Source organism: Punica granatum, chromosome 8 (assembly GCF_007655135.1).
Source record: "Punica granatum isolate Tunisia-2019 chromosome 8, ASM765513v2, whole genome shotgun sequence".
NCBI classification, from domain to species: Eukaryota; Viridiplantae; Streptophyta; class Magnoliopsida; order Myrtales; family Lythraceae; genus Punica; species Punica granatum.
In genome coordinates, this window is record NC_045134.1 from 7,760,261 (window position 1) to 7,783,420 (window position 23,160).

Genomic DNA, 23,160 nt, shown 5'->3' on the forward strand with positions numbered 1-23,160 from the left:
TCAGAAGAAAACACTGTGTTACAAACTTTTATTAATGAGTGCTTAGTTGTCCCACTTGATTGGGACAATGAATTGTACGGCTAGATTAAATAAATACATAATTATCAACATATATATCTTAATCGTGTGATTATAATTAACTAGACTTATACCTATGCGGTTTTCAACATTAATTATTATTCAAGAATTATTCATATATTATTCAACTTGTTGCCTCATTTTTAAAAATATTAATTATTTTATGATTCTGGAATTACTCTTTAAAAATTCTAAAATTTTCTTTTGCATAACTTTTTTTTGGGTGAATTTTTATTTTGCATAACTTTATCTAAGTAATATAAACAGAAATTAAATTCATGAAGTTGAATTAGCTATATTAGAATAGTTCGTTGAACGGAAAAAAGAAAGCATTATATTTTGTTCTTTCTTCCCTTGAGAGGACGAGGGAAATCATATAAGCATTTATTTAAAAAAAAACTCTATATATTATGTAATTTAAAGTGCTCCCACATAAACCTCCAGTTCGTGCTATGAAATCCATATTAATAATTATTACTGAATTCAGTTTCTTATATTATTATTTATTACTGAATTTTCTATCGTAAAGTTTTGTTTATAAAATCTGTGCATTGCACGGAATTTAAAAACTCAGTATTTACTATATTACGATTTACTTAAATAATACAAGTACTATTAAACATCACACTGTTTTAGTATCAGGATACTCTTTCACCCGTTTTCAATAGGAAAAACCACTATATACCTGTCTTTTTCATTAAACTTTCAATGTTAATACACCTTTTCTCCCTATTCTTGTAACCGTTATATCTACCACTACTGTAGTGCCTGCTTTGCTGTCACCATCTATTGCTATTGTTGCACATGCTGGAAGTCCTCGTGCTTTAAATATCTTCCCTTCACGAGCTTCGATTATATTTTAGTTCTTGGTCCTGGGGTACATGTATAAAATAAAAGGGATGAGTTGTCTCTAATATCAATTATAAAAGCAAGTTATCTCTAGTTTCCAACAAAAATAAATAAATTAAAGACATTGAAATTAGATTTACTCTTCTACCTTTGATGTAGTCTAAAGTGTATTATTTATTTTTTCTAATTTTATTTATTAAGTATAAATTGTAATAATGTAACATAAATATAATTTACTAGAACAGTATATATATATATATATTAACTAGAGTCTGGTCAATTTCCCTGGAGTTTTCTTTCCTAAAGCCCACACCCGGCCCGACCGAGTCCTGAATTTGAAAGCGAAATTCAACTAAATTCCTTAAGGTTCTTTTATATATATATATATATATATATGGTTAATTATATTGGTGTTCCAAAAAGTTTTAATAATATATCAAGTTGGTCTAAAAAGTTTTTTTTTGGCACTTGCTAATACGAAATGTTTCAAAATTGTAACATGATAGTACAAACCGTCATCTCGCCATTGATGCTGTCAAGCCGTCCTTTACAAGACTGTAAATTTTACACCATCATGTAATTTACGTAAAATATTTTGTATTACTAAGTTACAATTTCAAAACATTTTGCATCATCATGTAACGTTCCACAAAAATCGGTTTTGCACCATCAGCATCGGCTTGACGGCGTCAATGGCGAGATGACGGTTTGTATTATCATGTTACAATTTTGAAATATTTTTTTACCATCAAGTAGCAAAAAAAACTTTTTGGACCAACCTGATACATTATTAAAACTTTTTGAACCACCAGTGTAATTTATCCATATATATATATATATTTTTTTTTTTTTTTGGGGATCTATCTAAGTCGAGTTTTTCCGGGGTTTCGGGTTATGGGTGCTATTGCAAGACTATTCGTGAAAATTATAATTATGTTAATTATTTTTAAACTTTTTTTGAAAATTTCAATTCATTTTCATGACTTTTCTTTCGGATATTTTATTTAAATGAAAAGATTGATTTATAAAAAAGATATGACCTGAAAATTATTTTCTGAAATAATTTTTTTTGTTAGATGCTTTGGTCATTGTATTTATATTATTTTTCTGATAATTATATTATTGGTTTTATTCTTAAAAATTATTTGTATTAGTTACACAGTATTCATCAACTTCCCGATACATATATATATATCATTAGTACACTAATTATGTATATAATTTTTTTCTGTTAAGTATATGTAGATATTATGATCCATATGTATGTTTTCAGTAAAATTAATATTATTTATTTATTTTATTAAATTAGGTTAGATATTATTTGTAAATATAGTTATTATTTTTATTTAAAAATTATTTAAGTGCTCATGGACCCACTTGGTAGTCTTCCATGTGCCACGTTGGAATCGCCACTGCCATGTTAGAAAAATATGTTAAAATTTACAAGAAAATAATGGTATACCAGACGTGACACGAAACTGGTAGTTTGTGAATTTTCATGCAATTTAAAATAATTCGTGCTACAAATAATAAAATGGAAAAACTTCATGCTTCTTCAGATCATTAACGATTATAGATTTTATTTATTATTTATTTTATTTTATTTTCTAAATTAAAGTAAGGATGGATTTGCAAATACAAATCGTCAATAATCCATCCAAATGAAAATAAGATTAATTTACTTATAATTTATATATTTCTATTTTAAAATGAAGATTTTATCCATCTCGAACTTACCAGAATCTTGTGAGATATATTTTCTATATGACTAGATTATTTATATTTGTTTTTCATCGTAACATCTATTTATGTAGTTCATATTATGCCTATTTGAAAAAATATAACATAAACTTTTTTCGTATCCATAGTCATGTCATGTACGTCAAAGGTGTTAATCATCTAATTTCGGTTGTATAAAAATTAACAAAAATTTACCACACAACGCGTGGGCATCAATTAGTGAGCTATAGTTTTCAACAGTTAAATTGCCTCATCGGGACATAAAAGAAAAATGACCTTCACTCGGGCCGTTGGGATTAGTCGAACGAAATTTTGAAAACCTCTCCTTTAAAATTAAAGGAAGGGACGGTATAGATTAGATTGATCTTGAAATTAATGACACAATTAACTTTTTTTTATAGGTGAAAATAATGTGAAAAAGATATTGTCACGATGTCCAGGCCCCCTCCCCCCCAGCCCTTTTGTCGTATATCCCAGCGGAGTGAAGAAATCTATATATTATTATGTTATATATTATTTGTAAAAAAAATTAATAATTACACACATAAATGACTGGATTCCATATGCCAATTGCCAGAGTCCAAGAAATTTACATATTATTATATTATATTATATAACTAGAAAAAAGAGAATCCACGGTTCGGGATAACAACTTAATTTATTCGATGAATGGTAGATGCGATGCACGTATTTTATTTTTGAGTACTACAAATTCTAAGAATATTTTTAGAACAATATCTTCACTTAATCGTTTTGACCTTTCATCGTTTTTTGTTATCCTATTAACTTATATATATAAATAAAACATAAAAGTATTTTAAAATAATTATAAGAATATCTAAACTTCAATTCCAATAAGAACGTTATTCTATTTTTGTAATTTCTGTTTTATACTATAGCAGTGATTTTTTAAATGAGTTGCCTCACAAATTTGTAAATTTATATTTAGTAAAGTGTTGTATTTGGATAAAAAATAAAACCTCATATAAGTTATAAATTTTGAAAATTATTAATTCTTTGAATCACCACTACAATTTATAATATTTTATTCTATTTTCATTCTAATTATAATATCTATATAACTTCTAACTATAATAATTCTTTATTTTATATTTTTAGAATTGCATAATTAGTTATATATTATATATGTTTATTCATATATTCAAATTAATTCATAGTTTCACCGTCTCTATTAATTCAAATCTTAAATACACCGGTTCTCCTTTATTTATGTATACTAGCCTTTTCTTGTCTGATGCATGGGTGTCTAATAGTGTTTATTTTGCTCAACTTTGTGTTAAAATCTTATCAAAATTAACAAATTATAATTGAAAGATTTTATGTTATGATATAATTGTAATTTGTTAACTCAAATAATGAATGAAATACACAACTATGAGACAAATATAATTAATTCTTTTACCAAGTGATTTCTTTTATGAGTATTTGTATTTTTAATTTGCATCAATATGTTTACATAAGTAAATTGTATCTTTTTATTAATATCATATTAATGATTTTCATGCTGTATAAAAATATGAAAATAATTTTTTTCATTTTTTAAATCATAAAAACATAAGTATTAAAATATAGTACACAATACTTCTTCATTAGTATATAAACAATGTTATATATATATATATATACACACACATGTACATATACTTAATTGCTGCATTATAATATAAGAGAAAAAAACTTATTTACAAAATTATTTAAAATATTTTTTAACTATCCTCATGGTAGAAAAATTGTAAGATCTTTTATTTGAATCATTTTCTTGATAATAAAATGAAAATGGATTAAAAATTTTGGAATATAAAATTGACTATTTGTACTAAAATATTTAGTGCGCAATAAATGTATCGATTCTCTTTTACTATATGTATTTATAGATTATTTGAATTAATTATGAATCATTCAACTATATGAATAAATTTATTTAAATATTTAAGATTAGTAAGTAATCTTTTTATTACATTTTAGTCATGATTACATATAATCTTTGTGTTGTTGAAATATCTTCTTGAATTATTGACTATATTTCATAAGCCATATATTACATGTGCATGAGCTATTAAATCCTACACTCGCTACGAAAAAAAACTTTGAAGTTTTAAGAAGTTCCAATTTAGATGTTTAAGTTTATCGACCACCTTCGAATTAATTGACTATTTTATATGAAGTTTTCAATAACTGGTTTATTTATGAAATATTAATGATAAGCACTCTACATGTATGGATCTTATATCAACTCGAGAAGATAATTAAAGGAGATTCAATCTTAAAATAAGAAGTAACAGTCCTACATATGTTTTCTAAGATGGGATGGTAAATACTACCTAGAATTATTTATTAAATTTGAGCATTCCACGTAAAAATGAAATTGCGATGATACACTCATGCTATATCAAAATCATTAATAAGAAAATATTTGATAAAAGATTAGAGAATATAAATATGAAAATAATTAGAAGATAACTACCGATTGTGTACCGTATCTCTTTCGCACTTTATCTTATCATTTTCTCTTCTCTCTTTTTCTAAATTCAAATGGACACCAATAAGATAATTCCTCATGTAAGAGATACTAGAAATAATAAAAACGAATAGAAGGTTGAAAAATTTCACCAAAAAAAATACCAAGAAAAGAAAAAGGCCAGTTGTCATCTATTATGTTGCAATTTTGATGTAAATTTCTTTCAAATTATTTCAATTTCAACTAATATTAAATAACAACAATCAACTTGGGTTGGTTTAGGTAATTTGCACCTCTTTCCTATAACTAAGATTTCATATTCGAGCCTTGTCAAGGGAGAAAATTCACGAACGCGAGTTTTACTCTTCAGTGGACTGATCCCACTCGAACATGGATTAGTTGGGGCCAATTGAGTTTTTGAATATTAGACAGTACACGCACAAAAAAAACAAATAGCAACAAAAATGAAAAATAAAAAACTAAAAGAAAAAAAAAGAGAGTGTGTGAGTGGGAGAATACTCCCAACTTTCACAAAAAAAAAAGGAAAAAAGGAAAAGTGGAAGGCCAGTTGTTATCTATTATGTTGCAATTTTAAAGTAAATTCCTTTCAAGCAGTTTCAACCAAATATAAAATCGAATATAATATCAGATCATAAATTGTAAATTTCTATGGATAATGAATATAGTATTTCGAAAATAATTCTATACATATTTTCATGAATTATAGCTTTATATGAGGTAAATATGAATTTCATTCTACATTCCGACTAATGTCCTACGAAAGAAACCAATCGAAAAATTACAAATTTAATTGTATATATCAATCGGTGACAAAAAAATTCTACACATTTTACAAAACACAAATTGAAAATTGTTAACGTCTTTTATTTCAAATAAGCAAACAAAGAGAGAACGACTGCATAGAGACTGCGAAGAGAACAAGCGACATAATAGAGGCAGCTGAATCAATGAATCGGTAAATTAAATTGAAATTGCACTAAGACCCAACCTTCCTCCTCCCTCAGATCCTATTCCGATATGCACTCATTCCGTCCCATGAGCGCTTTCAGCGAATAAACACCCGAAGGGAAATCAAAATTCTCAAATAAGGCGGTCAAGAATTTGCTGTCTCTGATTATGCACCTCTGATTTTCCTTTTCTTGGTTATTATTATTTGCTCACGGTGCATAATAATTATGCACGTCTGATTTAAAAAACAAAAAATTATTGTTTTTTTTCATTATTTATCAATATCACATATCATTATTGTTGACTTTTGAAATGAATAAAACAAAATATATATATATATATATATATATATATATTCGCTAAAGGCACAAATAAAAATTATAATTCCTGTCCGTGACAACCTCGGAAACCACTTGCAATTCCTTTTAGGGCAAGGAGATGAGGTTGCTTTACGATTGTGTCCTAATTAATTAATTTTACAACTAATTAAAAGGCCGCATTAATTAATTTGTAAAATAAAGTCCTCGTACTAACACTGACCTCGACCAACATAAATATATTGTTAAGTGTGCATCCTCACAATTTGTTTAGTGATTTTTTTTGGTAGGCCATTTGTTTAATGATTTAACAAGCTCATATGGTCGGAATGGCACGATTGTACACATGGGGGGTGATCCATTCAACCTAACCACACCCGATTCCCTAGGCTCCCTCTTGAGATGTTCCCACCAATTTTCCCCTTTATTAAATTTGTTAAAATCGTCAAATTGGGTTAATTTAATGCATCGTGATGTGGGGTGCGATCGAGACGAACCATGTGCTCCAAGCTCCAATCACCTCAAGCAGGGGAGACCAGTATTGCTCCCTGGAAACGCTCTCCATTGCTTAGGTCAATTAGGCGTTCTTTAAAGAGAAATATTCACTTTCTGATAGGATTTTCTATAATACTTTTTTTTTTTTTGGTTGTCCTAATCCCAAGTCACCTTATATAGGGTGTCCCCATTTGAAAAAGCGGCCGTTTGGGCCCAGCCAGTCAAGGTAAAAGGAATCATGGCTCAAACGAGATCAGGCTTGATGTATTTGTTAGGTCCAATGTTTCGGGCCTGTTTGACTTGAGTGTTGAGCCTTGGCTCAGGCCCCATATCATTTCCCCCCTCACTTCGCGTTTGTCTAAACGGTGATGAAGGCAGGGAGTGATCGACTCGTGCCACATTGGGATACACGGGATGTGCCGTCCCTTTGAGGTGATGGATGATACGGCTCGAGTGACGCGCTGCTTCGCCTTCGTGTGCTGTGCAGTGGGGGGTCATGATGGTCTAGCGCCACCTCTTCAACTGTCCCCTCTGGTCTTTTCATTGCCCTTCTTTTTCGAATTTAAATTGCCCCCTTCTCCATCCTCCGCGGATGCTACTTAGTTGCACTCTCTCTCTCTTTTCTCCAAATACCATAACCCCTCTTTTCAATAGTCTTCCAGCGTTTCGTGAGTCTCGGCTTTCTCCGATCGACATGGCACAGTAGATAGGCAGGTCCGCCTTGAAGTTAGAGCCGGTCGGCCTACATCTAGGCCATCCGGCTCTGTGTGAAAGCTCCTGCTGATCGACTCTACAAATACAGCCAAACGGCCCAGTTATGGGCCGTTTGGCTGTATTTGTAGAGTCGATCAGCTCATTTAACAGGGCCGGTCGCCCATCACGTGGGCCGATCGGCCCTATTTAGGCACTAATATATTGCACCTGTAAAATAAGACCCATAGTGGTCTCGGCTTTCATCATTCTCGGGTTAACAAAAGAGTTCTGGACCGGTCCAAATGGGCTAGCTACCGCTCGAGACCTCGATATATAGAACTCACATTCAGTTGGACCGATCCTTGGGTTTGAAACCTTAGGGTCATCACTCGTGCTTCCTAAGTTGATCAAACTATTATCAACCTAGCAATTGGAGAGAGGAAGGGGAAACTCATCCGATTCATTTGAAAAGGATTCAGATTCTCATTGATGAAACAAATCTCGAAGCAAATCTAAGAGATAATAGAAAACACGGTCTGTATAAAAGTGAGCACGAGAAGGGTCACAGCTGCGATTACAGAAATGCTGGCCCACGGATTGTTGAAGTAGTCATGCCTCAACGTCGCCTTCCACTTATGCCATGGCTCTTCGCGGTATGTCCGCAGCTGTTTGCTGAGATGAGTGAAACAGAATTCATCTGATGGAAAAAGACCCTGCCCGAGGCTGTTAAAAACACTGGCTGCCTGTAGCCAAGGGTATTCGCAATGATCCCGTATTTGACCAGCAACTCTATGTCCCTGGGAGAGCTGATGAGAGCATCCATGAGGCAAAAATAATCCGAGAACCAAAAGTCATCACGGAAATGGCACTGCTCAAATGCGAGTAGGTTTCTGTAAATAGTTTTGGTGGAGTCGCCCATGACCATGTGTGGGATCGAGAGCACCCCGTTTTTGAACTTGATATCGAGGAGATGTGTACTCGAGCTTTTCTCAAATCTTACTCTGGCTCGGCGCAGTTCAGTGATGGTAGGGATGCTTTTAAATTTTCTCGTTTCTTCTTTTCTTGTAAATCCTTCATTGATGATAGGTGACAAACTGTAAGGCAGTTCAGAAAATGCTCCATCTCGCATGTTTTAACTTTTTCTAGATCATACTTTTTGACCCTCACATCCTGTCTAAAGTTGATGAACTCACACACGAGTTTTTTGAAAGAAGGTTCTCCTCCTCCCCCTCCTCCTCCTCCTTTCGCTTCTTCCTCCTTTTCTTCTCCTTTTTCCCCATCGTTTCCATTGTCCACTGATGAACAGTGGATTTCTATTCCAGCAAAGTTGAAAAGATCTTCGAGAATGAACAGTGGGAGCTGGTTTTCGAGTAAGAGCATATCCTCCATAATATTCTTTAAATGGTGGGGCCTATTAAAGATCCTGCAACTGATGGCGGTAAGGAAAGAAGAGAGCACTAAGCCCCCAAAACAACGAGCGAACAACCTGAAATATCTTAGGAATCCACCTAAATTATTCAAAGTCAGATAAGAACAACTTACTCTAGAATATAAATTGATTACTTCAAAAATGACTTGTCATATCCTTACACGATCATCCTATTTATAGAACAAGGACACAAGGACACAAGGACTTTTTAGCTTTCCAAGACACCCCATTAACTCTAATTCTATCTTCTCGGATTTTTCTGGACACAACTCACGAAAATGACAATAACTTTTCCTAGACAATTCCAAATTACGAACAGTTTGATTCATTGGAAACTAGACTTCTAGGGCTTTCCAATGACATCTTATTTGACCCTATTTAGTGCATAAACGACTTAAAAAACTAAGCACGAAATGACTCTTCAGTTTCAGTCCAACAACCTTTAATTATATTCTAGAACCATCATATGGTCTTCTCGTTTTCTCCATCATTCTCCCCCGGTTGGAAGAGACTTGTCCCCAAGTCGAACCCTTCATCTTCTCTAGCATAGGGCAATAGGTCAGAGACATTGAAAGTCGCAAAAACTTCATAGTCTCCCGGTAGCTCAACCTTATATGCGTTTTCACCCACTCTCTTCAAAATGCGAAAAGGTCCATCAGCTCTAGGCTTGAGCTTACCAAAGCAACCTTGGGGAAACCGCTCTTTGCGAAGATGAATCCATACCAAGTCTCATTCCTTGAAAGTTGCCGGCTTCCTAAACTTGTCGGCTTACTTCTTGTACTTCTCATTTTGCCGGATGATCTTCTTGCGAACCTCTTCATGCATACTCCGAATTTGCTTCACTCTTTCTTCAGCATCACTACTGAAAGAGTGATTAATTGGAAGAGGGACCAAATCCAACGGACCAATAGGATTAGATCCATAAACAACCTCGAATGGGCTCTTACCGGTAGACTTGCTTTGAGACCGATTATAAGCAAATTCCGCTTGAGGCAGCACCATGTCCCATTGACGAATATTTCCTTTCACCAAGGACCTTAGCAAGCTTCCCAAACTTCGATTAACCACCTCCGTTTGGCCATCGGTTTGAGGATGATGGGAGGAACTAAATTGAAGAGTAGTTCCAAGCTTTCTCCAAAGTGTACGCCAAAAATGACTCATAAACTTCGTATCACGATCGGAAGTGATGGTCCTCGAAATGCCATGAAGCTTGACAATCTCTCCAAAGTAAAGATCCGCAACATGAGACGCATCCAAGGTCTTAAGGCACGAAACGAAGTGCGCCATCTTAGAGAATCGATCCACCACCACCATGACCGAGTCTTTGTTCCTTTGTGTACTTGGTAATCCCACCACGAAATCGATGCTCACATCTTCCCAAGGTGCATTGGGGACCGAAAGTGGAGTGTAAAGGCCCGTATTTTGAGAATAAGCCTTGGCAATGTGACATGTTTTGCAGCGCTCCACATGTCTCGATACGTCTCGGATCATATTCGGCCAATAGAATTGCGCAACAATAAGAGCAAGCGTTTTATCTCGCCCAAAGTGACCTCCAAGTCCTCCCTCGTGAGCTTCTTTGATGATGGCCTCCCTCAAAGAACATTGAGAAATGCACAACTTATTGGACTTGAAAAGATAGCCATCATGTACGAGAAAGTCCTTCCAAGGGCCTTTGGAACATTCACGCCGTGTCTTGGAGAAATCAACATCCTCCTCATAAAACTCCTTGATGATCTCGAACCCCAACACTTTTACTTACATAAATGAAAGCAATCCACACCTCCGACTCAAAGCACCAGCGACTTGGTTTTGAGTGCCGCTCTTATGCTTGATCACGAATGTGTAGGCTTGTAGGAACTCCACCCACTTGGCATGGCGATTGTTGAGCTTATGCTGGCCATTAATGTACTTCAACGCCTCATGGTCTGAGAAGAGCACAAATTCCTTCGAAATAAGATAATGCCTCCAATTGGCCAAAGCTCGAACAATGGCATAAAATTCCTTGTCGTACGTCGAATAATTCCTCCTCGGTCCATTTGACTTCTCACTAAAGAAAGCAAGTGGTTTGCCTTCTTGAGAAAGAATGGCTCCAATTCCCACATTCGAATCATCGCAACATACCTCGAAGACTTTCTCAAAGTCAGGCAAGGCAAGAAGTGGTGCCTCCGTCATCTTCTTCTTTATTAGCTCGAAACTCTTTTGAGCCGCCTCATCCCACTTGAATACACCTGCTTTCAAGCACTCCGTGATAGGAACGACAAGAGTACTAAACCCCGCAATGAACCTCCGATAGAAAGAAGCTAGCCCATGAAAACTCCGGATTTCTTGGAGAGATCTTGGAGTCGGCCAATTTACGATCGCCTCCACTTTACTTAGATCCATGCGAATGCCTTCTTGAGAGACAATATAACCCAAGAAATTTACACTATTTGTGAGGAAGTGACATTTCTTGAGGTTGGCATATAGGCATTGCTCTCGAAGCACCTTAAAAGGCTCTTGAAGGCGCTCCAAGTGCTCCTTCACGCTGGTACTATAGATCAAAATATCGTCAAAGTAGACGACCAAGAACTTGCCAATGAAAGCTTTCAACACATGGTTCATGAGGTGCATGAAAGTACTCGGGGCATTTGAGAGGCCAAATAGCATAACTAGCCACTCGTATAGACCATCTCTCATCTTGAATGCCGTTTTCCACTAGTCTCCGGGACGCATTCGAATTTGATGATATCCGCTCCTAAGGTCGATTTTGGAAAAGACCGAAGCTCCATGAAGTTGATCAATCAAATCATCAAGTCGCGGTATTGGAAAGTGATAATTGATGGTGATCTTATTCATAGCCCGACTATCAATGCACATCCTCCAATATCCATCCTTCTTTAGGACGAGAAGAGCGGGAACCGCACAAGGGCTCAAACTTTCCCGAATCAACTCCTTATGCAAAAGTTCGTCGACTTGGCGTTGAAGCTCCTCATGTTCCTTTGGACTTATTCGATATGCCGCCTTACTTGGGATAGCAGCCCCGGGCACCAAATCAATATGATGTTGGATATCCCGCATAGGAGGAAGTCCCGACGGAATCTCATTGGGCACCACATCCCGAAATTCTTCGAGCAAAGACTTCACTACGGGTGTAATATTTCCTCGTTCTTCATTCTCCTCCAAGAGCACAAGTGCATAAGCCTTCGAAAAACGATACATGACTTGGAGAAATTGGGATTTGGAGAGATTAGAGCTCCATTCTCCCGTGACGGCCTTAGACTTGTCCTCCATTCTACAAGGTGTTAGAATAATCTTGACATCTTCCTTGACAAGGAGTAGGTGTTCTTAAAGCCATCATAAATTACCCTTCGATCATATAACCATGGTCGTCCAAGAAGTAAATGACACGCATCCATGGGAACCACATCGCACATAATCTCATTATAATGCGTGCCGATAGAGAATTGCACTAAGCAACGTTTATTGACATGAACGTCGTTACCTTTCTTGAGCCAAGAGAGCTTGTACGGATCCGGATGAGGCTCCAACTTGAGGTGCAACTTTTCCACCATGGTAGTGGAAATGACATTCTCACAACTCCCACTATCGATAATGACCATGCACACTTTGCCATGGGAAGTGCATCGGGTATGGAAGATGTTATGCCGCAACCACTTATCGTCCTCAACATGTGCGGACTTCAAGATGCGTTGAACGACGAGAGCCTTCCCTTGATCACTACAAGTGACCTCTTCTTGCTCAACCTCGTTCTCCTCGTCGTCGTAAGTTTCATACACCGGCTCATCATTAGCTTCCTCCACTAAGGAAATAATCTTCCGATTCGGGCACTCGGAAGCGATGTGACCAAATCCTCGACACTTAAAGCATTATTTTGATATTGTGCTTGAAGTGTTGCGAGAAGTGCCACCTTGTGTGGGTGTAGCCTTGGAAGAAGAAGCCTTACCAGTCGATGATGACTTCGGAGTCGGAGCACTCCCCCGGTTAGAGACCCCGTCTCTTCCCAAGGTCTTATAAGTACTCTTCTCCTTAGATTGCTTCTCCACACGAACGGCCAGCTTGCAAACATCCTCGAAAGTCCAATAAGGTTGCAATTGGACCACGTTACGAATCTCGGATCGAAGACCGCCAAGGTATCGAGCAATGGTTTGTTCCTCGGGCTTCACGAGATCGCACTTCATCATGAGATGCTCAAACTCCGCGGTGTATTCCTCTACGTTCAACTCCTCTTGCTTGAAGTTGTAGAGCCGAGAGAAAATATCTTGCTTGTAGCTTGCAGGAACAAATTTCTTCTTGAGCTCCCGTTTCATCTTTTCCCACGTCACAATCCTCCGTTTTCCTTCACGTTCTCGACGCCTCTTCAAGTTCTCCCACCAAACTGAAGCGCGTTTTTTCAATTTGATGGCAACTACTTCACCTTCTTTTCTTCGGAAATTTTCTTGAAGTCGAAGACTCGTTCAACGGTAGCCAATCAATCAATGAAATCTTTTGGGTGCATTTGACCTTCAAAGTGGGGAATGTCGACTTTGACGCCATAATCCTCAAAACGATTCCTCCGACCAAGTCGAGAAGAAGCCCTTTCGGTGGACGAATCAGAATCTTCGTCATGGAAAGGGTTCACCTCCCCAACCTCGCCAACATCCGAACCATGACGTGTCTCGTCACGGTTTCTAGCTTGGAGACGCTCAAGTTGCTGTTGGAGTTGTTGCACTTGCCTCCTCAGCTCATCCATCTCGACCTCACGAAGGTCACACTCCGTGGGAGCCACATTGACGTCGGGTACTCTACGTCGACGGTTCGCCATGGAAAGAACAGTGGCTCTGATACCAATCTGATGTCGGTAAGGAAAGAAGAAAGGACCAAACCCCCAAAACAACGAGCGAACGACCCGAAAAACCTTAGGAATCCACCTAAGTTATTCAAAGTCAGAGAAGAACAACTCAAAAAATGAGTTACTCTAGAATATAAATTGATTACTTCAGAGATAACTTGCCATATCCTTACACGATCATCCTATTTATAGAACAAGGAAACAAGGACTTTTTAGCTTCCCAAGACACCCCATTAACTCTAATTCTATCTTCTCGGATTTTTCTGGACACAACTCAAGAAAATGACAATAACTTTTCTTAGACGATTCCAAATTACGAATAGTTTGATTCATTGGAAACTAGACTTCTAGGGCTTTCCAATGACATCTTATTTGACCATATTTAGTGCATAAACGACTCAGAAAACTAAGCACGAAATGACTCTTCGGTTTCAGTCCAACAGCCTTTAATTATATTCTAGAATCATCATATGGTCTTCTCGTTTTCTCCATCAGCAATATTCTTGCTTTTGTTTTTCAGCATGCTTCACCAAGAGCAGGACTACAAATGCTGCGTCGACCATCACAATCTCCACGAGCTCATGGCTCTCGAGCTGAATTGTGTCTGCGTAGCAACTCCGCAACTTCCCTTATTTTTTCTTGACGAACACAACATAGTCCTCCAGACTAAGCTGCGTTTACAAATCAAAGTACTTATGCTCAGTCGACCAATAACTAAAGACACAAACACTAGCCACAATCAGGTTCATATATGTACATACATATATATAGATGCATGCGTCGATCCCAATCGTGTTCAAGTAGGGATGAACGAATAGCGACCATACTGGTATTTGGTTCTTTCACTTATTAAAAACTAGCTTTGAGTTCCCTTAAAGCTTAAAATTATCGAAATGCATACTATTGGGAGATATTGTTTTACACGGAAAAATTAAGAAGTAAAACACAAGTTTATAAGAGATTGGATTTCACATCCTATCAGCTCGAGCTTTTTTGTTGGAGATGAGCTCAATAGCTTATAGGCCGAGTGGAAATTTTATGCATACGTTTAATGTTGAAACACGATTAAGCAAATTATATATATACCTCTGTCCTTTGAAGGAATTCCTTGAAGAATCTCTGCTTGTATTCTTCCATGGCTTCTAAGTCCTTTTTGCCATGGTGGATCGGACCTAAGAGATTATTCTCGGAACGTAGGCGGATTGGTTCTTAACGAGGAGCCGCTGGGGGACTATAGATGGAGTGGTCACTTGAGAGAGGAGACCACCGTTCTAGTTTCGTTCTCACTGAGGCATGCAATGGAATGGGTGGGTTTTCTATATCATGAGCATCAGAACCCTTTGCATCCTTGCGTGCTTTCTCATAGTAATCACTACAAAAACACAAAGCCCGAATGTTGCAATGGATTTTTAAAAATTACTATGAATCTAAATAGATGAGCGCACGAAATATTAGTAATTTTCGTTATAGAAAGTATATAAAATAATTAAATACTATATGTAGATAATTATTTACTAAAAATGAAAAGAATTATGCTATAACAATATATATATATATTTATTTATTTTTTTTGATAGTAATCATATTACATTCACATAATTTAGTTTGTATTTGTGAATATTGCACTTCAGTGATTTCATTCCCCAACGTGATCATAAATAAGTAGAGTTGGTTGCCCCTTCGAGACCTCATATACGATTTCAGTATTCCACGTCAAAATCACACAATTTGATATAACATTTAAGAGAGCAACACAATTAGAAAGTATATCTTCAATCAAAAAATTATTTCAGAAAGTGAAAGACAATCGTAGAATGTTCTTCTTTTTGATAGCTCAATCTAAAAAAAATTATCTTAACTAACGTGAATTGGTTTAAGCGGTTCGACATTTGTTCCACTTAATAATGATCTCGGATTCGAGTCCTTGTAAATGTAGAAAATTCATGCTGGGAGAAATGGGCTGACCTGGCTCAACTGGATTAGTCAGCACCCGATTAGCCTTCTGGATACCATGATTCACATCGAAAAAAAAATTATCTAAGGAAAAAAAAGCAACTTGAAAATAATTGCTTAACATAATTATCCTAAAAAATTAGTTTTTAGTAATTATCATTAATAAGACCTATTCTGACAAGTTTATAATTTATGCTCGAATATATATAGATATAGTCATAGATTGTTACAATGTTAAATTTGGGAAAAATTAGAGTTGAGTTGGATAAAATTGAATTAATATAAAAAATCAAACAAACCCTTAAATGTCCTAAAGTGATTGGCATCCTGAAGGCTGAAGCTTTCGACTTAAATTCCCCAATAAAATATAAGGGAAAAAAAAAAAGGGATCGCTCTTATATGGAAGTTGTTATTGCATGTAGAAGTAATCACATTGTGGGCTAGAATTTATGAGGTAATCAGATGCTCTGTCACTTCACTTGAATCTCGAGCTCTGAACAGAGTGGAAAAGATCTGCCGGGACAAAGCAAGAAATAGGAGAAATAGCTGGCCACTAGCACTCGTTTTGCCAAATGGACTCGCTATGCCCGTAAAACTGTCAATTTATACGTAATTGTCGATCCTACTTAGCAATGATTTTTGAATTAGTGTGTTTTTTTGGGGTTCCAATTGCTGCGAAGCTCATGAACTAACATATTAAGCGAAACGAAAACGAATTGACACGAGTAGCCCCGCTAATATGAATCGGAATCAGAATGCATCCCGATACCAAGTCGAGGGCTTATTAACATATATATATATATATATATATATATACACACATGCATATACATATACATACCTCATCTTCGTTCCTTGCAATCTTCTCTCGCGCTCTCTCTGTGTATTCTTAATTTCTCTTGCTCAGCCAACAACTCATATATATCGATTCTCCAACCTTGACCATATATATTAATTAAATATCACAAGAAACTATGTTTCAAAATATTCTTCAAGGTTGAGTAATTGAGACTAATCCTTAAACTTTTATCAATGACGTGATTGGGACCATTGAGACGCGTACGTCTATGCCTAAATAATTATCAACATACGTCTTAATAATCGCGTTATCATATTCAATGTTATTGTTATTACTACTGTTATCATGCTTCTTGCAAGAAATTAACAATGTCCGATAATGCTTTTAGTAATTTACATTTGTGAAAATGTGATTCTAACTACAAACAGAATCCTGAGATCAGTTAGATGAAGCGCTTAAGTTAAAGATGATCACTTTCTTTGTGATGAGTCACTACGAGGGAAGGAACAAAATTCACATCTCTGTGATGAGTGACTATGAGGGAAGGAACAGATTCATTTTTTTTCCCACGCAGTGTGTACTATGGTATTCAAAAGTTCAACGGATCATGACTAATTCAGTTCAAGCAGGATTGACGCACTAAGTGATAGTGCTTTTCCAATCAAGGATTTTCTCTATTCATAGTACTCAAATTCGAGAGCTTACTTAAGGAGCTTTGTTGGGGGAACAAATTCACTTTCTCTGTGGTTGAGTGACTAGCGGAGGGAAGGAATCCTTCTCCACAACATGCGGTACTGATTGTGTAGGTGCATACAAGATTTGATCGAAAATATCGGGTGGGTTAAAGTGAACAGACTGAAGGAACGTCATGGGGAGACTGAAACTCTGGCCGGGTCTTACAGGGGTGGGATGAGTTTTAAGAGACGTGGATCGGAAGAAAGAGCATCGGTTATCCGATTGTTGGAAGCCAGCCAACAGATCTACTGCTGCAGACCATCAACCCCGAAACAAAAAGGAAACCTCGAACATAAGTTCTGATCACTGGGGATAGTTTTCCCCAGTTATAGTTCATGCTTTGATCGTGCGATCAGTATATCTTAACAGATGTTGTCACAAAAATTAGCAGCCAGAGAAGGTCTATGGATATCTGCTACGTTGCCTTTTGCTTTCCAAAATGGCGAAAGTGAAAAAGTCTACAAGATGTCTTTCTAATAATTGCAAACTCATTCTCGCTCGGACAATATGCTCAGTCCTCCCACCATATACAATAATTAGTGGTCTTGGTCACAACTACGTCCATATAAAAATGTTCATCTACGTGTTGAATGTGAACTGCCAAGAGGACTTCAAACTTTTTGGATCCAAAGATTAATATACTGTCCATTTGCAGTAGCTAACTTTTTTTCGAGTGGGGTAAAATGATTCGAACGAGATGGGCTAGCTAATATATTGCACCTGTAAAGTAAGACGCATAATGGTCTTGGCTTTCATCGTTCTCGGGGTAACAAGGGAGTACTGGACCAGTCCAAATGGGCTAGCTACCACTTGAGACCTTGATATATAGAACTCACATTCAGTTGGACCGATCCTTGGGTTTGAAAACCTAGGACCATCAGTCGTGCTTCCTAAGTTGATCCAACTATTATCAACCTAGCAATTGTAGAGCGGAAGGGGAAACTCATCCAATTCATTTGAAAGGATTCAGATTCTCATTGATGAAACAAATCTCGAAGCAAATCTAAGAGATAATAGAAAACACAGTCTGTATAACAGTGAGCACAAGAAGGGTCACAGCTGCGATTACAGAAATGCCGGCCCATGGATTGTTGAAATAATCTTGCCTCAACGTCGCTTTCCACTTGTGCCATGGTTCTTTGTAGTATGTCTGCAGCTGTTCGCAGAGATGAGGAAAACAGAATTCATCTGATATAGAAAGACCCTGCCCGAGGCTGTTAAAAACACTGGCTGCCTGCACACTGTCGCCAAGGGTATTCTCAATGATCCCGTATTCGACCAGCAAGTCTATGTCCTTGGGAGAGTTGATGAGCTCATCCATGAGGCAAACATAATCCGTGAACCGAGAGTCATCACTGTAATGGCACTGCTCAAATGCGAGCAGGTTTCTGTAAATAGTTTCGGCGGAGTCGCCCATGAACATGTGTGGGATTGAGAGCACCCCATTTTTGAACTCGATATCGAGGAGATGGGTACTCGAGCTTTTCACAAATCTTACTCTGGCTCGGTGCAGTTCAGTGATGGTAGGGGTGCATAAATTTTCCTGCTCCTTCTTTACTGGTAAATCCTCCTTAGATGATAGGTGACAAACTCTAAGGCAGTCTAGAAAATGCTCCATCTTGCAGTTTTGAACCTTTTTTAGATCATACTCTTTGACCCCCAGATCCTGTCTAAAGTTGATGAACTCGCACGCGAGTTCTATGAAAGAATATTCATCATCATCTTCGTCGTCTTCTTCTTCTTCTTCTTCTTCTGAACCTTCTTCTCCTCCTCCTTTTGCTTCTTCCTCCTCTTCTCCTTTTTCCCCTTCGTTTCCTTCGTCCTCTGATGAACAGTTGATTTCGATTTTAGCAAAGTTGAAAAGATCATCGAGAATGAACAGCGGGGGCTGGTTTTCGAGTAAGAGCATGTCCTCCGTAATGTTCATCAAATGGCAGGGCCTCTTAAAGATCCTGCAGCATTCTTGCTCCTCGTTTTCTGCGTGCTTCACCAAGAGCAGGACTATGAATGCTGCATCGACCATCACAATCTCCACGAGCTCATCGCTCTCGAGATGAATTGTGTCTGCATAGCAACTTCGCAACTTCCCTTCTCTTTCCTTGATGAACACAACGTAGTCCTCCAAACTAAGCTGTGTATACATATCAGAGTAATTATTATGCTCAAGAGACGAATGAAAACACAAATTACTAGCCACATTCGTGTTCTTATAAATGTCTAGATCATCGATACCAATTGTGTTTATATACTGATGAATGGATAGCTCCAATATTGGTACTTGGTTTTCTAACTTATTAGGAACGGCTTTGACTTCCAAACTTAAACTTGTCAAAACGCATATGTATTATGTAAAACACGATTAAGCAATTATCATACCTGTGTCCTTTGAAGGAAATCCGCGAAGAATCTCTGCTTGTATTCTTCCATGGCTTCTAGTCCCTCTCTTCCATGGTGGATCGGGCCTATGGATATGACTCTAGGAGTGTATGCGGATGGGTTCTTGACAAGGAGCTGCTTAGGGACTTTATAGATGGAATGGGCACTTGATAGAGGAGGCCACCGGTCTAGCTTCTTTCTCACTGAGGTAAGCAATGGAATGTGTGGGTTTTCTATATCAGGAATATGATCATCAACGTCATCAGCAGAATCCTTCACAAACAGCTGCTGCTCTTCCCCATTTTCTTCTGTCTCTGATAATTCCTTTGCATCCTTTTGTGCTTCCTTACAGTTATCATTGTAAAAGTACAAAGCTTGCGGGTCGCTGCGATTATTAAAAAAAATTACGATAAATTAATTATTGATATACATACTCTCTCTTTTTTCCTTACAAGGAGGCTCATGAGTTTAATGAATAGGATATTGTCCAATTAAATTAATGATCAGCACATTTTCAAATCTCTTCCTTAGCAATATATGGATGCCATATATGTTGATTTCCCACATGGAAATTACTTGTAGCACACTCTATCTTCATATGAGCCCAAGAATCCATCCACGTTCTTTCTCGTCTACACTTGGAAGCAATCCATGATCTACAACCTTGACCGTCCAACCATTTCACGGCGGTTCGGGTCGGACATTGCAGCTAATTCAAATTGGACTTGTCGTGGGCTTTTCTCCTTACTTGGGCTCTTGTTGGTTGATCCAATTAGTTGTGGGTTGTTGTCTTCTAATCCTCGTCACGTGAGTTTTCAATCGACCATGTCTGCATTGTAACATCCCAATTTTTTTTATTCAACTCAGGGTGTTCACATTTATATTTGTTTGAAGTATTTGTTAACTACAATATTTTTAATGTAATTAATTATATAACTTTTGTTTCCATTGAGATAATAGATAATCTTCAATTTGCCTTACAGGTTTCCCCCTCATGTTAAGCCTATTCTTTGAACTTTTTAATTGGATCTACTTCCACCGCTTTAGTCTTCTCATTTAAATGGCCTTTCGTCAACTCCTCGGCAATTTCCATTTTCACAGCCAAACCATTACAGAGAGAGAGACCTTGAGAGAAAATTGAAGGAAAATTATGAGACAAACTATGGAAATGGAAAACATTCGGTTTTTGATGTTTGATATTCGGGGGACTTGTCAAGGTGAGTAATCTATTCTTAAACTAGTATTTTTATCGTGATAGTAATGAGTTTATTAGAACTGCATTGTCATGGCTATGTTATTGTTATGGATCATGCATGTAATTTTTTATATAATCGTTTATGATATGTAGAAATGAGAAGAGATGTATTGAGTTGTGTAATTGAAATTGATGGGAGTTGGTGAGTTCTATGGGGTCTTGAGCCAGTCATATGCCGAGTAGTAGGAAATGGATGCCTAGAGCAGAGAGGCTACCAGTATAGAGCTGCTACTGTGCTCGGGGGCTGGGAAGGGGCACAGGAACGATCTAAGTTCTGGAGGTCTCGATGATATTTTTTTGATATTATTAAACTCGTGCTACGATCCGACTAGTTTAGGTTGTGATTATTCACTGAACATCAAACTTACCCCCAAATATATTCTCTCAGTATTTTATAGGTCGAAAAGGCGGTGGATCGTGGCATTTTATCTGGATTTTTACTCGTCCGATTAAATTTTTGTAATTTTCTGATGGAAATTGATATGTATTTATCGATTTTCATCGTATAAAGTTTTTTTCAGATTTTACACACATTTATAGTGAAGTGCGGAAAATGAGTGTAAACTGTATTATTTGTTCGAAGAAAGCATATTACTATTTGCATGTCATTATATTGATAATAAAGTATTTATTAAATAAATAGTGATATATATATTAATTTTTATTAACCAAAACAAAATTAGGTATCGATTTGTTTTCAAATCAGGAAAATTTGTTTTTCTTTCAATTGATTGTTTACTTTTTTTTAATGAGTAATTGGGTAATCTCATAATATTAAATTTTACATTTTTAATACCACAAGTCAAAGGTGCTTTTTTTAAAAATAATATAGATAGAATAAGTCTAGGAAAACATGTTTAATAAAAATAAGGCACGCATTGAGTTTTATTATTTGTTCGAAGAAAGCATATTACTATTTGCATGTCATTATATTGATAATAAAATATTTAAATAAATAGGAATATCTATGTTAATTTTTCTTAATAAAAATTTTGTGGGTCGATTTGTTTGCAAATCTCGAAAATTTGTTTTTCTTCCAATTGATTGTTTACTCTCTTTTTTTTTTAATGAGTGATTGGGTAATCTCACAATATCTAATTTTTTTTATATTTTTAAGACCTAAAAAATAGAGGCACTTTTTCTCTTATTTCTTTTTAATAATATAGCTAGATAATAGATATAAGCAAATATGTTTTAGAAAAATAAGATACGAGAAGTTAATTTACAAGTTTGACCACACAAGTACGTAAATGCATACACAAGTAATAAGCGAGTGTTCTTGGCTTAACAAGAGTGCAAATTAAGATCAAATTAAGATTAGATAGGTCAAGTAAATCTGTCTATTAGCTTTCAACAAAGAACAAAGTAAATACTACTTCCTTTTCTTTTTTTATATTTATTCTCTTCATTTTTTTTGTGTATTCCATGATATCTAGAAGTCCGACGGGGTTTTACTAATTCAGTCCGAGTAGGGTCTACTCACTAAAGAGTAAAGCTCTCCCAACATAATTTTTTTTTTTACTCACAAAACTTAAACCTGAGACGTTATTTAAGGAAAACAAGTATCGAACCACTTAAACCAACCCATGTTGGTCTTAAAATTTTGGAAGGCACTATTTAGCTAGGCATACATATATAATAATTGCATACAAATTTGATTACCTTTCATATCCCCTGTGAAAATTAAATATTTACATCGATCTTAAGCTAATTAGCTTTAATTTTTGAGTCAGTCTATTTTCAGTTTTCCATTACAAGACTCATGAGTCTAATAAAAGATCGTCAAAAAGAGATAAATGATGTATGGGTAGTTCTGTTGATACGAATCAATACTAGAATGCATCTTGATTCCGAGTGGAGAAAAACTATATACATACCTCATCTTCTTTCCTTCCAATCTTCTCTCGTTCTCTGTATACATCCTTAGAGGTAAGTTGCTCAACCTGCAACTTTCATACTTATATAGCGTCCCCAAGCTTGGCCATATCATTAATTAATCTCAAAAGAAAAACACTCGGTTTAAAAAGATTATCCTTAGCTTGAGTAACTGAGAACTTTTCTTAATGAGCGCTTACTTGTTCCAAGTGATTGGGACAGTGAAAATGTATGTCTACATAAACAATTGCAACATATATATCTCAATTATGTGATTTTATATATTGTCA

At 36.2% G+C, this 23,160-nt stretch overlaps 2 protein-coding genes across 2 annotated transcripts; both read right to left on the minus strand.

Annotated features, from left to right (window-relative positions):
* Positions 1–11,743: 11,743 nt before the first annotated feature.
* Positions 11,744–13,850, minus strand: LOC116188684. The gene is made up of 4 exons (XM_031518167.1): positions 13,550–13,850; positions 12,993–13,424; positions 12,531–12,848; positions 11,744–12,372 (listed from the first exon to the last, which is right to left on the minus strand). The coding sequence occupies exons 1-4, from the start codon at positions 13,848–13,850 to the stop codon at positions 11,744–11,746; spliced, it is 1,680 nt and encodes a 559-aa protein (XP_031374027.1).
* Positions 13,851–18,159: 4,309 nt separating this feature from the next.
* Positions 18,160–22,920, minus strand: LOC116187459 (UPF0481 protein At3g47200-like). The gene is made up of 3 exons (XM_031516154.1): positions 22,873–22,920; positions 19,741–20,125; positions 18,160–19,495 (listed from the first exon to the last, which is right to left on the minus strand). The coding sequence occupies exons 1-3, from the start codon at positions 22,914–22,916 to the stop codon at positions 18,368–18,370; spliced, it is 1,557 nt and encodes a 518-aa protein (XP_031372014.1). The 5' UTR covers positions 22,917–22,920; the 3' UTR covers positions 18,160–18,367.
* Between the last annotated feature and the right edge of the window lie 240 nt (positions 22,921–23,160).